At 38.1% G+C, this 17,740-nt stretch overlaps 1 protein-coding gene across 1 annotated transcript in view; it reads left to right on the forward strand.

The window, feature by feature from the left end:
- cntnap2a (contactin associated protein 2a) overlaps positions 1–17,740 on the forward strand; it is a 1,327,865-nt gene that overhangs the window by 1,201,336 nt on the left and 108,789 nt on the right. The window contains 1 exon segment of the mRNA XM_052015905.1: positions 2,082–2,306. Coding sequence (XP_051871865.1) covers positions 2,082–2,306 — 225 coding nt within the window.

The following is a 17,740-nucleotide window of genomic DNA, read 5'->3' on the forward strand; positions in this document are numbered from 1 at the left end:
ATAGCTAATACTTTCTCATACAGGCAACATCCTGGTGAAACTCTTCTGCACCCTCTCCATAGCTTGTTTGCCTGCAGTTACTGAAAAGATTCACACATGAAGAATATTCATTTGGATGAGGTACATCTGGAAATCTACATAGTGAAATCTAGATAGCAACCAATGACTTGTGTTCAAACAGGAGCAATGACTAACTTACTCCTTCTATTCCTTAAGTTCTTTGAAATCAAAAATGAGAGAATTTCCAAGGAAATCATCAAAGTTGTAAATATTGTGGCACTACTTACTTGGAAACATGCACTGATGCAGTTATTATTACCATTTTCTCAGTTACACAAAATGATCCATTACGACAATAAGATATTTTCAGCTGTATTCTACCAGTCTTTGTCTTCCCTCAGCCAAAACTATTTTCTAATCTTGTTTATCAACAGTTCTTTTAGATATAAGAAAATCGAAATGTATTCCCAGAATAATTTTTGAGAAATTGGTGAAATCCTTTGCAATGTCTAACCAACCATTTTGACTTAATTAGCAGTTGTCACAAAAGGTGAAACTGTATTGTTTCCAGATAATGAATATTAAGTTTAGTTATAATGAGGTCTCGTCTTAATTTTGATTTTGCATACCAATACCCATAGTGATAAAAACTAGACATAAGGAAAGCAAAAAAGATTATTGTTATGATATGTTAAAATCAATGAAAACAGTGATGAATTAGAACAATCCCAAAATACTTAAATTTCCCTTCTTCTACCTTGGATGGAATGATCTGTGATCTCTTTGCATAATTAATTAGTGGCATATTCTTTAATAATTTTACAATACAGACATAAATATAACTGTTAAGAGAGAAAAGAGTGCATGTGGAATACTTCATGATTGCTAAAGGTATAAATCACAGGGAAACAATAAAGTACTGAAGAGAATGCTTAGTTCGTGGATCTCAGTCAGATCAGAAATAAAAATAATTGGCCACAATGTTCTCAACTTGAGAAGAAAGCAATAAAAAATAGGAGGAAACTGAATGTGCAATAATTGGATACATGACATTGTAAAAATCAAAAAGCAATAAATGTGTTGCTGTGGTGATCAGATCAAAATTTATGAATGGAGTAGGGGAGTTTATATAGTCATCATCATAATCTTTACAAGCGTTACAGGAAAATTGTAATTGTAAAGAAAAATGTTTGAATTTGTGCATAAAATCCAGCACAGCAGCTCAGCTTTTGTTTTTAAACAGCAAGTTTGTGAAATCGAACCTTTTGTGTGAACAATTCGAATGAACTCCAACTGAACAATTATGACAGATATATGCTCTGTTGTGATCACTACAGGGGCTAATTTTCCTGACATTGCCTGGGGTGCAAAGAATTGTAAGGTGTAATGCATGGAGCGAAATCAAACAGCTTCTATTATCTATGTACAATTCTTTCTGCTCAATTTTCTCTGCATGCTGCATCTAGGTGATCCTTGATACCCAAGAGCAAATAAAAAGAAATCTCCTCTGGTGGTGGTGCCTTTTATTTAGAGATGAAACAAAAATGACAGGCTATCGAGATTCTACACTTTATCCTCACTCAAATCCAGCAGATTATCTCGTGGCTACATAGCTCAGTGTTTTTGTTGTAGCTGTTTGATTAATATATAGAGTCTTCTTGGTGATCTACAGTTTGTACATCTAATCTGTCTGTTTGCAACTGTGAACAAGTGGCTATTTGTCCTCCCTCTATGGTATTCTTACGCAATCTGTATCCAAATGACCAAAGAGGCAGCATGATTAATCTCTTTGTCTGATTTGAACTTAATTCCTGCTGGTTTTGTTTGGTTGCTCCAATTCCTAAGGAATTCAGCAGTAGGCATAAACCCAACATCTGTGTTTACCCAGTTCTATTTTACAGTGATACTGCTGAAGTTACCCATTGGTATCAGAACTGTGACGTACGCAGACCATTAATGAGAGGGTTTGTGGTGTCACTGTTAAGCATTCAGCATTTGTTTATTTAGTTAGACGTACATGATCTAAATTTCCACCTGGAATGCATTATTTTCATGCAACTTGCGCTAACATCATCTTGCAGATGTCGGTGGATTTTTTGAGGCTGGGACCTGGATCCGCTACAATTTCCAGTCTCCTGCAGATTCACCCAAGGAATTCAAGAGTGCACCACAACCAGCAAACTCCAACCTTACCTTGACCAAAGAGGATCTGGTTTTCAGTTTCAGCACTACCAACACTCCTAGCATCTTACTCTACATCAGCACCTATTCACCGGATTACATGGCTGTTATTCTGAAACACAATGGTGAGATAATGAAACTTCATTTTCTAATTTTAGTTAAATAAACCACAGGAAATGATTGTTGTGTAATCTTAGAATGTGGAACAATTCGTTAATCACATTTTAGATATGTGACATTAACATGATTGCTTAGCAATATGATTTGTCTTTAGCCCTCGATTTGCCTTAGATGCCATCTTAACAGAAATATTAACCTGTTTGGAATAAATGAATAAACATTCCTCACTAAAAATATTCTTGGGTTTGGCTGAGTGTACAACTTGTTCAGAAACTCATCATCCTGTTTAGAGACCAAAGCAACCCCTGGAGAAATTCACTTAAGTCATGCTTTGGTTTTCCAGTATAAAATGCATGACATTTTCTTATGATTAATTGCCTAACTCATAGGATCATAGAATTGTTATGACACAGAAGAAAGACATTCTTACCATCAAAGCTCTCTTTTTCAAGAACTTTGCAAACTATTCTCTCTCAAGTTCCTGTCCAATTCCTTTTTGAAGACATTGATTGATTCTGTTTTCACTATCCTAACTGGTAGGGAATTCCAGATTCAGACTACTCTCTGGGTAAAATGATATCTTTGCTTGATTTTCCCTCCCATTGTTAGCCCAATGTTTTTTTTTAAACCTGTGTTCACTGATGCTTGAATGATCTGCTAATGGGGGCAACTTCCCTCTATTTTCCCCATCTAGACCAGTCATGATCTTGTACATCGCCCCTCAACTTCCTTTGTTTCAGGAACAATGACACCAGCTTTTACGTCCTAACCTTAAAGCTGAAATCTCTCCTGCTTGGAGCCATTAAATCCTTTCATCTCATCTCTAGGACCTTCACATCCTTCCAAAACTTTGGTGACCAGACTTTGATGCAATGCTTCAATCATGGCCTAACCAGAATTTTGCACAGATTCAACATAACTTCCCTGCTTTTATACTCTATGTCTCAACTTATGAGCCCCAGGATTATACATACTTGACTAACCACTCTTGCAATGTGCCCTTCCACTTTCAAGAGATCATGCATATGTACTCAGAAAGAAGTGAGAGTAACTTAAATTTCTATTTTTGTTAAAATTGCAGATTTATCTTATTGATTACATTGGCCTCTTTCCTTACTGGGACACTGTACCAGCCTGAACCAGTTTTCTTTTACCTCTGCACCTATGTCCTTCTGTTTCTGTACACCTTTTACACGTATACCATTCAGTCTACAATGTCTCTCCTTAATCTTTCTGCCAAAAATGGATTACTTCACATTTCTCTGTGCTAAATTCTACCTGCCACTTGTCTGCCCATTCAGCCAGTCTTTATATGCCTTTTTCCAGTCTATTATTCACTTCCTCATTATTTAACACACTCCCAAGCTTTGTGTCATCCATAAATTTTGAAATTCTCCTACATACCCATATTTAAGTCATTGAAGTAAATTTAAAAGAACAGTGGTCCCAATACTAACCTCCCGGGAAGAACACTGTCTAACATCCCCTCATCAGTTATCCATGCATGTTGCTTTTTATATCTTCTACTCCAATTTCCTATCCATGCTGCCCCTGGCCCTTTGATTCCATGGGCTTCAATTTTGCTAATGGGCCTTTTGCATAAAATTTTATCAAACACCTTCTGAAAACCCAAGTAGACAACATATACTCCCTTCTCTCCATCACAAAATTCAATCAGCTTAGTCAAATGTGATTTGCCTTTAAGAAGTCCATTCTGGCTGTAATTTAGCAACTTAAATTTCTCCAAGTGTCTACTAACATTTTCCCTGATCTTTGTTTCTAAAGCTTTCCGCACTTCTCAGGCCAGTGATTGCCTGACATGTCCTGAAAATCAAAAAAAAATGTAGATGCTGGAAGTCTGAAATAAAAGCAGAAAACATTGGAAACACTCAGCACATCAGGCAGCATCTGTGGAAAGAGAAATAGAATTAACATTTCAGGTCAAAGATCTTTTGTTAGAACTGGAATAGAGAGAATACAAATTGGGTTTACATTGTTGAGAATGGAGGAGGTATGAATGGATCAAAGGGAATATTCCAGATAGGGTAAGGCCAGAGTTGCCATGGGGATAAACTGTTGATAAAGTAATGGATAATGTTGGTGTAGCGGTAGTTAGTGTAAATGGGTGTTTGATGGTCGATTATCGACTTGGTGGGCTGAAGGACTGTTTCTGTGCTGAATCTATGACTCTACAACTCTAATCCAGTTGAAGGGATAATGAGAGCAGTTAGAAAGAAATAACATGAACAAAAATACTTAAAAGCTGTGAGATGAGGGCAGTTTGAGAACAAAAACACAAACAGATGAATTTTAAAGCCACAAGATGCAGAGCTAGGTGGAATGCTAAGCAGGTAATCTATGCTAATAGAGGGAGAAACAAAAACTATGGCAGAACTCATCTTATATATGCTATTTTCTAGCTCTTTGGCACCTTTCCATCTCCAGGGAAGGTTGGAAGATTAATGGCAAGGCCGCTGAATCCTTCACTCTCACCTCTCTCAGAAGCCTAGAATGCATCCCATTCAGACCAGGTGACTTGTTCAAGGATAGCCAGCCTTTCTAGTTCCTTCCCCTTAGAAATGTTCATCCCATCCGTTGTCTCAGCTACCTCCTCTTCTATTGAGGTCTTGGCAGCATTCTCTCCCTTGGGAAAGACCAAATTAAAAATAACTCGTTATGTATTCCAGTAATATTTTCTGTACCTATGCTTTGTCGCCTTTTTTATTGCTAATTAGCCCCAGCCTCCTTTTATTAGCTGTCTACTAATTACTGCCACAGAACACCTGGGAGCACTGGTAAAGGTAAAGAAAATCAAGGCCTGTGGATCTCCAAATTAATCTGGAGTACATGTGGAGTTTACAAGGGGAAAAACTGTGTTCTACATCAGATGAGAGCATTGCCAATCTTCCTGTTGCTTGTCCGGCCAGAAATGTCCTCCCTACTGCAGTTGTTGAACATCAGCTGCAGAAAGTTTTCTCTTTGGAACTCAATCTAACAGCTTTCATAGACAGAAGCAGTCACTATTATTTTGCACATTCAATTAGAGTGGCATATACCAAGCTGAACTCATCACCAGGAGGTTGATCATTATTCAGGGCCTTGCTTTGGCTAAGAGGAATGTTTGACATGTGGCTGAATTTCCCCTGCATGGTTCTCAGTGTCAGGCTGTTCTAAGTCAGAGCCCTATTCCCTGTATTTTTAAGTCAAGAAGTGGTGCCAGAGTGATGCATGCAGTTATGTATATGCCAAACAACAAAAGCAGCTAACAGAAGAAAGAGCTCAGCAGTCCCACAACAGTCGGATCAGATCAAATCTTTGCAGTCCTGCCATTTGCAGTCGTGAATGGTGATGACGATTAAACCAGTGAATGAGAGGAAGAGGCTCCAGGAATGTCCTCATCTTCAACAATAGTAAAGCCCAACAAATGAGTGCCGAAGACAAGTCTGAAGCATTTGCAACCATCTTTAGCTAGAAGTGCTGAATGAATGATTCATCTTGTCTTCTTCCTGAGGTCCCTATCAAGACCACTCAGATCTAGATTTCATTACATGCTCTGAAGAACTGAGATATAAGAGACAGCTGCTAATATTAAGGCAGCATATGATCCAGTGTGGCATCAAGGAGCCCTGATAAAACTAAAGTCAGTGAAGATTAAGGGGAAAACTATCCTGTGGTTAGAGTCATTCTTTACACAAAGGAAGACAGTTGTGATTACCAGAGGTCAATTACCTCAGACCCAGGTCACTGCTGCAGGAGTTCCTAAGGACAGTGTCTGAGGCTCAACCGTGTTCAGTTGCTTCATCAGTGGCTTTCCTTCTGTCATAGGATCAGAAGTGGAAATGTTTAGTGACGATTGCACAACGATCAATTCAATTTGCACCTCAGAAAATGAAGTCACTTCTTCCTGCAGGCAGCATGACCTAGACACTATTCAGAAATAAAAGGAAAGTAACATTTGAGCCATTCAAGTGCCAGGGTGGAACCATCTCCAACAAAAGAGAGTCTAACTGCTTTTCATTGACATTCAAATACATGACCATTGCTGAGCCCTTCACTATTGATCAGAAACTTATCAAGACCAACCAAATAATTGTTATGCCTGCAACAGAAGATAGAGTCCAGATGCCTTGAAACAAGTGACTCGTCTCTTAGCCCCCAAAAGTCTTTCTGCCTTCTTCAAGGCACAATTCAGGAGTGTGATGGAATACTCTACACTTGCCTGAATGAATGCAGCTTTAACAATAAGCTAAAGTATCTCAGTAAGCTAAATGCCAACCAGAGCAAAGAAGCCCTTCTCCTCCCCTAAACATTCATTTCCTCCAAGACAATGGCAAACCGCAACTGCATGGGCAACATGTCACAAACCCACAAACTCCTCCACCAAGAAAGGCAAGGGCAGCAGGTTCACAGAATACCATTGTCCACAAGTTCTCCTCCAAGTCAAACACCTTAACAATTTGGAAATATTTAAGTCTTTTTTCAACACAGCTGGATCTATATCCTGGATCTCCCTACTTAACAGTGCATTGAGAGTACCTTTGTCAGTATTGGTTCACTACTACATTCTCCAGGGCAATCAGAGGGGGACAAAAAATGTTAACCCTGCCAATGACATCTACATCTCATAAATTAATTAAGAAAAGCTGGTTTCCTAGTTTAGCCGAGGGACATCACCTTGCAGCCCATATTGGTCAGTAATATTGACCTGGAACACACATTCTGTCACTTGCTTTTACTCCAAATAACTGAACCTAGCTTTATACTGGTTGGCACTATGGATGTAGCTAATTATATATGTCGATTCCTTTTAGCAGTGCACTTTGTGAAGACATTTGTAAATATTTACTGAAGTTCTATAGTTGTATCTTCTAATTGTTTTGCTGATTAAAGCTGAAGTTTTCCAATTACAGAAGGTTCTGGGAGCAAACTCTTGGTACATACTGATGGCAGTGAGCCTGGGTCACAGCTGCTGCACATCAGAAAATCAGATGCAGCATATCCATTATTTTTTGTTGTGCATTGGTGGTGGATGAGAATTCCTACCTTCAATGTGTTCCTGAAAATTACTCCAACAGCTTAATTTTGATACAAAAATGATTATTTACGTGCAGCTGGTTTTACCCAATCCTTTTACCCAATCCTTTTACCCAAATTCAGAAAAAATAAATTCCCAAATCGGAAGAGCTAAGCATAGTACATTACTCACGGTGTTAAATTATTTGGAGTGAAGTGTCCCTAATTCATGTAATTAGTTCTGAAAATACATGCATTATTATCTGGTTGCAGCAGGCAACATTTGACCTGATAGTTGAGCAAAATGGTTTCCTGGTCATTGATGAGTTTTCATATGCTCAGCTTTCTGCTCCCCAGAATAACCAGGTTACTGCCAAAAAAACCTACATCCTGCTGGTCTGATCTGATCAAACTTAATTACTCCCTTCATTGGCTGAAGAAATTTTACATTGAAATCAGCTTTCAGCAATTCACATTAATTTTCAGTCATTTGTTATTGGCAGGGTTAATAATGATGTGGGAAGAAGGTAATTCAATAAATATCTGAACAGAAAGACATGATAGAAAATATAGAACAGTACAAAAAGAGAAATGAGAGGAAGGCAAACTGAAATCATAGGTGGCAGGATTAATAATTATTCGCATAAAGTAAGAACGCTAAAATTTGGTGATATGCATCACAGAATGGTGAGGGAATTGTTAAAAATAGTCACCTCCAAAAGAGTTTAATTCAGATCTAGCACCAATCAGAAAATCTTTCTAAGTATTGGTATTAGTTTATTATTGTCACTTGTACCAAGGTACAGTGAAAAACTTGTCTTGCATACCGTTTGTACAGATCAATTCATTACACAGTGCATTGAGGTAGTACAGGGTAAAAACAATAACAGAATACAGAGTAAAGTGTCACAGAAAAGAACATTATTAGTAATACTTAGTGACATAGAATTTAAATTTAAAAGAGTAGAACGATTATAGTAAAAGTAATGAGTAGATCTGCAGAGAGCAGTTTGCAACAAGTCGCCACGCTCTGGCGCCATTTTGCAACTGTGAGAAGTTGCTTTACTTATAATCCATGTACTCTGAGACTCACTATGAGAAAAACAGATACTTTGTGACCTGGTTAAAATTGTGCTTGATCTGTGGCTCAAGAAAATTATTCCCTTACTCCTCTAGCTTTTTCCTTTTTTGTTTGTTGCCGTTAATTTTTTTTTCAATTGAAAATCATTGCCAGGTTCAGTTGTGAGTTCCCCTTTGTGTGACAGAAGATAACTGTAATTTACTGACAGGTAGATTTTTCTGCCCCTGTCTATCAATTATAGAAAAACCCATTAAAAGATTACATTATGCATGGAACAATGACCATCAGAAGAATGTAAAGCTTTTTGTATTTGAAGTATTTGATACCAATCTGAAATTTTGCTAATTGGCAGCCAGTAGTATCATAATTAATCAACTTGAATCAGTGAGAACATGTGTACGCTTTTATGACATATTCTCCAATTCATCTTGTTATTGTAAAATACAATCCGCTTGTGCCCAATAGCTGGTTTGCCATACAGCCAATTCCACTCTATTATCTGACACCAGGATGTTTAAATTTTAAAATTAATTGGAAAAAAACTGATTATTCAGTAATCTCTTAAATCATATTTAAATGTAGTTTATATCTTCTGAATACATTTGCTCTTCCTTTTTAAGATCAGTTGAGACACTCCAAGTCACAGTCTGACTGAGCACTAAAAAACCTGCTAATATGTGTACTTCTTGTTATCAGAAAGCACAGTACTGACATAATCTGTGCACGTGGTTTTAGTGCAGCTCAAATTATGCAGCAGCAACTTCATGACAGTGATTCAATTTCTTACAAATTGTTAAATGTCACTGAATAGACCATAATGAGGGCATCGTTCAGAAAACTGTTTCTGGTATGAATATTAAGATTCCCTTGGATGCCATATCTGAAACACCTATTACCATTCCTCATCTAGGGTGCTGCAATAATTCTGTTGCCATTGCAGATGAGATGAACTAAATTAGCACAACTCTGCAATCAAACTGGTGCATCCCTGATCTCCATAGCCCTTTGCTACACTGAACAATGAATTTATTACCCAAGTGAATAAGGACCTCTCTAAACCCATCATCTCTACGCTGTCTTGGTTGCAAGCATTTCTAATGAACATCTCTTCATAAGATTCTTTCTGTGGACCTGTTTAAATATCTAATTTTAAAGTTGAAGAGTAGTAAGGTACAAATGTTTTTAATCTGTACTTCGATAATCATGAATAGCTAGTTCTATGTTAGAATATTGGCCTTGCATCACTCAGAGCTGGGATTATTTTCAGATTACAATGTAAGAATATAATGGGGGTGGGATGTGTAAAATATGTACTATTGGCAGGTTCCATTTTAAGAATGGTAGCATCAGATTAAAGCACATGAGATCCATGGTGACTTGGTAGATTGGATTCATAAATGGCTTGGCCATAGAAGACAGAGAGATGTTATTCCAACTGGAAGTCTGTGACCAGTTTTGTTCTGCAAGGATCAGTGCTGGGACCTCTGTTGTTTGTGATATATGTATATTATTTTAAATATACAGTATATATGATTTTGATGAAAATGTTGGTGGGCTGATAAATAAGTTTGCAGATGACACAAAAATTGGTAGAGTTGTTGATAGTGAGAAAGTTTATCAACGGATATAGCAGGATATAGATCAGCTGGAAATATGGGTGGAGAGAGGGCAGATACAGTTTAATCCAGGAGCACAAATGTAAGAGGAAAGTATACAGTAAATGGCAGGACCTTTAAGAGCATTGATGTACAGAGGGATCTTGAGGTACAAGTCCATAGCTCCCTGAAAATGACAAGACAAGAGGATAGGGTGGTAAAAAAAGCAAATGGGGACATTGAGTATAAAATCTGGCAAATCGTGTTGCAGCTGTATAAAACTTTGGTTACACCACATTTGGAATTTTGTTTGCAGTTCTGATTGCAGCTTTACAGGAAGCTTGGTGGCCTTGGAGTGGGTGCAGAAGAGAAGTTTGCCAGGATGTTGCCTGGATTAGAGAGTATGAGCTATAAGGAGAGGTTGGTCAAACTTAGATTGTTTTCTCTGGCTGAGGGACAATCTGATAGAAGTATATAAAATTATGATAAGCATAGATAGGATAGATGGTCACTTTCCAAGAGTGAAAATGTCAAATACCAGAGGCCATGGGTTTAAGGTTGAGGGGGGAGCACTTAAAAGAGTTTTGTGAAGCAAGCTTTTTTTACACAGAGAGTAGTAGGTGCCTGCATCATGCTGCTGGGGGAGATGGTGGAAGCAGAACAACAGCAACGTTTAAAAGGCATTTGGACAGGCACATATGCAGGCAGGGAATGGAGGAATATAGACCATGTGCAAGCAGATGGGATTAGTTTAATTTGGCATCATGGTTGACACAGATATCGTGGGCCAAAGGGCATGTTCCTGTGCTATATTGTTCTATGTCCTATGTTCTATGAGATCAGCTGCAAACATTCAGTGCAGAAGCTTCCAGAGACCAACTCCCTTTGCAGAGCACACTGTAAGAAATACTGCTTTGCATAATGTAATTTCTTGAATAAATAAAGTACATTTGTTAGTTTAAATTGTGTGCTATCCTTCAGGGTCTTAGAGGGAGAATGACATAGTGCTGGGGCAAAAAGTCTTCAATTTGAACAGTTCCCACAGTCCATGCTATTAAATATCATCAATAGATTGATAAAGATCAGTAATAAACTACAAAATACAATGAGTGCCAAAATGTGATTATAACACCTCCCCTAGGACAGATAAGTCCCCGGGGCCTGATGGAATATTCCCCAGACTGCTCCGTGAGGTGAGGAAGGAGGTTGCTGAGCCTTTGGCTAGGATCTTTGAGTCCTCGTAGTTCACGGGATTGGTACTGGAGAACTGGAGGGTGGCAAATGTTGTCCCCTTATTCAAAAAAGGTAGTAGGGATAGTCTAGGGAATTATAGACCAGTGAGCCTTACATCTGTGGTGGGCAAGCTGTTGGAAAGGACTCTTAGAGGTAGGGTGTTTAGAGAATCATGGTGTGATCAGGGACAGTCAGCATGGCTTTGTGAAGGGCAGATCATGTCTCACAAGCCTGATAGTGTTCTTTGAAGAGGTGACCAGACAGATTGATGATTGTAGTGCAGTAGATGTGGTCTACATGAATTTTAGTAAGGCATTTAACAAGGTTCCACATGGTAGGCTTCTTCAGAAGGTCAGAGGGCATGGGATCCGGGGAAGCTTGGCCATGTGGATTCAGAATTGGCTTGCCTGTAGAAAGCAGAGGGTTGTGGTGGAGGGAGTGCATTCAGATTGGAGGGCTGTGATTAGCATTGTCCCACAAGAATCAGTTCTGGGACCTCTGCTTTTCGTGATTTTTATTAATGACTTGGATGAGGGGGTAGAAGGGTGGGTTGTCAAGTTTGCAAACGACACAAAGGTTGGTGGTGTTGTGGATAGTGTAGAGGATTGTCAAAGATTGCAGAAGGACATTGATAGGATGCAGAACTGGGCTGAGAAGTGGCAGATGGAGTTCAATCCGGAGAAGTGTGAGGTGGTACACTTTGGAAGGACAAACTCCAAGGCAAAGTTAACTCCATTAACAAAGTTAATGGCAGGATTCTGGGTAGTGTGGAGGAGCAGAGGGATCTGGGGGTCCGTATCCACAGATCTCTGAAAGTTGCCTCACAGGTGGATAGGGTAGTTAAGAAAGCTTATGGGGTGTTAGCTTTCATAAGTCGAGGAATCAAGTTTAAGAGCTGGGAGGTAATGATGCAGCTCTATGAAACTCTGGTTAGACCACACTTAGAGTACTGTGTCCAGTTCTGGTCGCCTCATTATAGGAAGGATGTGGAAGCGTAAAGGGTGCAGAGGAGATTTACCAGGATGCTGCCTGGTTTAGAGACTATGCATTATGAGGAGAGACTAAAGGAGCTAGGGCTTTAATCTTTGGAGAGAAGCAGGATGAGAGGAGACATGATAGAGGTGTACAAAATATTAAGAGGAATAGATGGAGTAGACAGCCAGCGCCTCTTTCCCAGGGCACCAATGCTCAATACAAGAGGGCATGGCTTTAAAGTAATGGGTGGGAAGTTCAAGGGAGATATCAGAGGAAGGTTTTTTACCCAGAGAGTGGTTGGGGCATGGAATGTGCTGCCTGGGGCAGTGGTGGAGGCAGGTAAATTGGTCAAATTCAAGAGATTACTAGATAAGAATATGGAGGAATTTAAAATAGAGGGATATGTGGGAGGAAGGGGTTAGATAGTCTTAGGCGAGGTTTAAAGGTCGGCACAACATTGTGGGCCGAAGGCCTGTATTGTACTGTACTGTTCTATGTTCTAGGTTCTAACCCTATGAGCTATGTTCTTTCAAGCTTTTAAGTAAGTAGATTTAAGAAAATAATAGAAGTGTTTAGAATTAGGAAAGGGCTATAAGATGCAAAGGCCTTACCATTTCTTGGATCCACTTCCTCATCCTCACCTTATCATGTAAAGTAGAAGGCTAGTAAAAGCAGACCTCACAAAAACAGGCCAGTGGCATATAGTTATATTAAATGCACAGTGGTAAATGTGTAATTATAGCCTGATTTATGGATGTACTCTGTATTTTGGCACCTGCATAGTAAAGATTGGGACAAAGTACACAGAGTCTTTATTACATTTTTGTGGAAATTATAAATGCATGCATATTGCTAAATACATTGTAAAATTATTTTAAGATTGATTGCAGGTTTTAAAAACAGAAGAGAAATCATAATAATAGATACAGAAAATGGCTTACTGAGTCTAGGGCTATTGCATATCTATATACAGGAAAGTCAAGCAGAAAATGGAACCCACAGAACTATTATCCATGGAAATTAATGAATGCAACATCAGGTTACATAGAATTACATGCAGCACAGGAACAGGATATTTGACCCAGATGGTCCATTCTGGTGTTAATGAAGCAGACGACCTTCCTCTCATTTCTGTTCATCTAATTAAGAAAACAATAAAAATGTTTAGAATTAGGAAAGGGTTATAAGATCCAAAGGCTTCACCATTTCTCGAGTCCACTTCCTCATCCTCACCCTATCCTTTCATAGGTAAAGTAGAAGACTAATAAAAGCTGACCTGCACAAATACAGCTCATTGGGATATAGTTATACTAAATGCACAGTGGTAAATGAGTAATTATAGCCTGATTTATGGATATACTATGTATTTTTAAATTTATTATATTTGTCACATTATTTTAAGGTTGCAGGTTTTAAAAACAAAAGAGAAATCTTAATAATATATCAGAGCTAGGCTTACTAAGCGTCAGGCTACTGCATACCTAGCCTTGCAATGTACAGGAAAATCAAGCAAAAATGGAAGCCCACAAAAGTACCATCCATAGAAATTAATGAATGGAACTTCATATGACATAGAATTACATACAGCACAAGAACAGGCTATTTGACCCAGATGACCCATTCTTCACTTTTATTCCTTTCTCCCCTGTGTGTCTGTCTAGTTTCCTCTTAAACCATCCATGAAGCTGAGCTCCGTTAAAGGCACATGTTGTTCCTCAATCAATTTTCCTACATTTGTTATCCTCAGAAGGTCCAACAGGAACAGAAGAATCTGTACCGATATTTCAACTGAAAATATGTAAACTAGCCTCCTTTTTCATTCTTGCAGAATATCTTAAGTACTTGTTTATAACTTTTTTTTTGAAAATGACACAGGTTAATCCTTTCTGTATTAAATGTGAATTTTGGATTAATTATGTAAAATTGCTGGCATATTTCATTGATAAAAGTCCAGTTGATCACATCATTAGCCTGGTGATAGACAAAAGTGCTCATTTATTCAATAGACGTTATTAGGAATCAGAATTATTGTAAAATGCTGATTAATAAAGGCATGTTGCAGTTATGTAGCCATAATAACACATAAACCTGAAATATTAATTGATCTCCATGGCTTTGCTCAAATAAGGTCAGGAAAATAATTCATTGCCCTCCTTGCAATAATTATATTAAAAGTACAAGTCGATAAATGCAGTTGCTGGAGCCTATGAAACTGGTAGAAATGTATAGTGATTTGATTTTATTAGAGCAAACTGCTTTTGAGACACAGGATCAATTAGATATTGAATGGTGGAGAAGGATCGAGAGGCTGCATGGCCTCAACCTGCTTCCATTTCTTATCTTATTAAGATTAATTATTTATCTAGTCATTGCCTTCCTGAAGCAAAAGATAAACTGCTGGAAGAACTTAAGTGTGTCAAGCAGTATTTGTGGAGGCAATGGGATGATCAATATTTTGGGTCCAGATTCCAGTATCTGCAGTCTCTTGTGTCTCTTTGCCTTCCTGAAGCTATTTTCTCCTCCCAAGTAGCCTTTAACTACAGACTGTAAGGATTTAACTTTTCTTACAATCATAGATTACTCAAATGATCAAGGCAGCTTATTAAGAACTGATAGTCATAACATGGTTGGAATAGCTTTAGCTGCATCAGATCAGACAAGTACCTTGGCAGAGCTTAACAGTTTGATCTTGGTGATTGGCAATAGTCATCTCCCCTTAATTGTCTTCTGAGCTGACCATTCATCCACCCCCAAAAAACTTAACCTTCTTTGTTCATTCTACTCTGAGCTATCCAATTTTATGGTGAATTGATGGGAGAGAACATCCTCAAATTAATCACCAATTCACCCATGCTGACTGACATAACCAATTATAGAAAGATGGATAACAAGATAGAAATTTAGAAAACATAAAAAGTAGGGGCAGGAGTATCCATTAAGCCCTTCATGCCTGCTTTACCATTCGATATGATCATGGCTAATTGTCTGTCTCAATATCACAAACCCACTCTCTTTATACCTCTTGATGACTTATCTAGAAACGTAAAATTCTACATTCTAGAAATGTTACATTCTAGAAATGTAAAATGTCCTTTTTAAACGTAATCAGTGACTTGGTCTCTACAGCCCTCTTTGTAAGAATATTTCAGTTTCACCACCCTCCGAGTGAAGAATGTTTTCCTTATCTCAAACCTAAATGAGTTATCCCGTAGCCTTGAACCATGACCCAGGGTTCAAAGCCCCACCCAGCCAGGGGAAACATCCTCCCTGCATCCTGCCCATTGAGTTCTGACAGAATTTTGTACATTTCAATGAAATTCTTCTGAACTCAACTGAATATAGACCTATTTAATCCAATGCCTCTTGGTATGACAGTCCTACCAGGACTCAGTCTGATGCCAGCACTGGAATCCTTACCTTTTTTTGTTGTATTTGACTAATTTCCAGGGAACATATAGCTAAGTAAGTGGTTCCAAATGGGGTCATTTCCAATATGGTTTGTCAAGGCCCATTCGCTGGTCTTCATCTCTCTTCCACAAATAATTTTTATACAGAATTTCACACTATATTTTCTAGGGTCATTCTGACAAACTGTTTTCAGCATGAACAGGTTGTAACCTCGTATGAATGAGAATGTTAAAGAGAACTGGACTCACAAAGAGACCTACTTCTTTCAAACTCTTATTTATTCTGATACTGTTATCTCTTATGGATTATACTAGTTATTACAATTTTAAAAAAGGAAATATGCTTCTTGACTTTTCAGACTAAATCTTGACTAATCTGGCTATTTTTCATTATTTGCTCACTTCTTTAATTTTTTAAATCAAATATCATGTAATATGCCAAAATAATTGGAATATTCAGACAAACCCTTGAAATGACCTTAGGAATCAAGCTAGCATTCTTAACCAGAGAGTTCAGCTAACATTGCTCATTGTTTTATAACATTCTACAACCTCTGGATTTGCTGCTCTATATCTTTCTGCTACTGGATCATCTTTAATTGGTTCTAATTCAATCTAAAAATGATTTAAGGCTCAGGGGAAAAAGAGGAAATTGGACGGCAACTTTGAAAATCTCCCACTCATTTTCTTGTTGAAGTGTAGCCATAGAATACTGGCATGATTTGACCTTGAGCCCCATGAAAAAGTACAACAATCCATGTTACCTCACCACCATTGTGATGTTGTAGCCCATGAACCATCCATTAATGAAGCTATAATTCATGAATGATCAGATTAAATTATTTTCTATGTCGTTAAGTCCACTCTCTATCTTGTCAAACATGTAGCTGCCTTAGCCAGAACAAACAATAACCTTGAATATGTTCCTTTCAGTTTTTCCTTTATCCCTAAAAATTCCATTAAATATCTTCACTAGATGTTGAAAAAACCTCATCTTATTTCCGACTACTAACACGTTGCAGGACAGTTCCTGAATCACATCCTGCCCATCTTGATTTGTCCCAAAAAAATCCCTCTTAGTTGCATCCCCACAATCTCATGATGTTCCCATATATTTTCCAATTCAATCGATTTCCAGGCTCCAGTTTCTGGCATTGTATCTATCCAATCCCTAATCCATTCTTCTAATTCCTTTTCTTCATTTGTATCTTCACTGAGCCCATTATATTTATCTCTAATTGTATGTCTTTTTTACTCTACAATACCCAGTTATCTTGAGCTTGATTATTTGCTAGAAAATCCTTTCTCATTTCTTCTACCAGTTTTCTATAGTAAGATTGATAGCATGTCCATCATAAGCCTTTTGAAGAAGGAAAGTTTGTGAAATGGAGTACATGTATGCACTGTCTTATAGTATACAGTTGCTTACATATGTGAGAGATCACTAATCCAATTGTTAGCCTGGAGTTGTGAACAACAGTTTTGAACACTTCTATTTTGGTGGCATTTTTCTCTGGCCCTTTTTTGAGATCTTGAATTGCTGAATTGACCCTGGCCTTGTGTCTACTTTTGCCTACAGATTGGACCCATATGTGTTTCTTAATGTACAAAATCATGAAACAAAATAGCTTTTGCACATGTTTTGAAGTGCTTACACACATATCCTTCTAAATTTCCATTCATCAGTAAATTGGACTGGGCAATTCCCTAGCGCAGGTTTCAATTTCCCACCAAAATCATGCACATAACAACATTGTCAACATGCTTGATGCCTGTTAATTAATCAAGAGATCATGATCTACTATCTCTAGTTCTAATTCTTAACAAAATAAGTATATCAGATTAATAGTTGTGAATCAGTGTGATCTAAAGTTTCCCCACTGAGACAGTGTTTTGATATTTCTTAAATCCCTCCTAGTCATTTGAATATATTAAAAATCTCGTTGCCAGCAGCACTAAGTACAGATTATGGCATCTGTGCAATTATATTTTTAGGTCACAGATGTCTGTATCTGTGGGTCCAATGCTGGTGCCCTCTGCTCCATGTGCCAGAGGGTTCTCCATCTGGACACCTGTGTGATGTTACCCCACCTCCCCACAATTTTCCCTGATTCTCCCCCCAGCCACTCATCAAT

Source organism: Pristis pectinata, chromosome 5 (assembly GCF_009764475.1).
Source record: "Pristis pectinata isolate sPriPec2 chromosome 5, sPriPec2.1.pri, whole genome shotgun sequence".
Taxonomy (NCBI): domain Eukaryota; kingdom Metazoa; phylum Chordata; class Chondrichthyes; order Rhinopristiformes; family Pristidae; genus Pristis; species Pristis pectinata.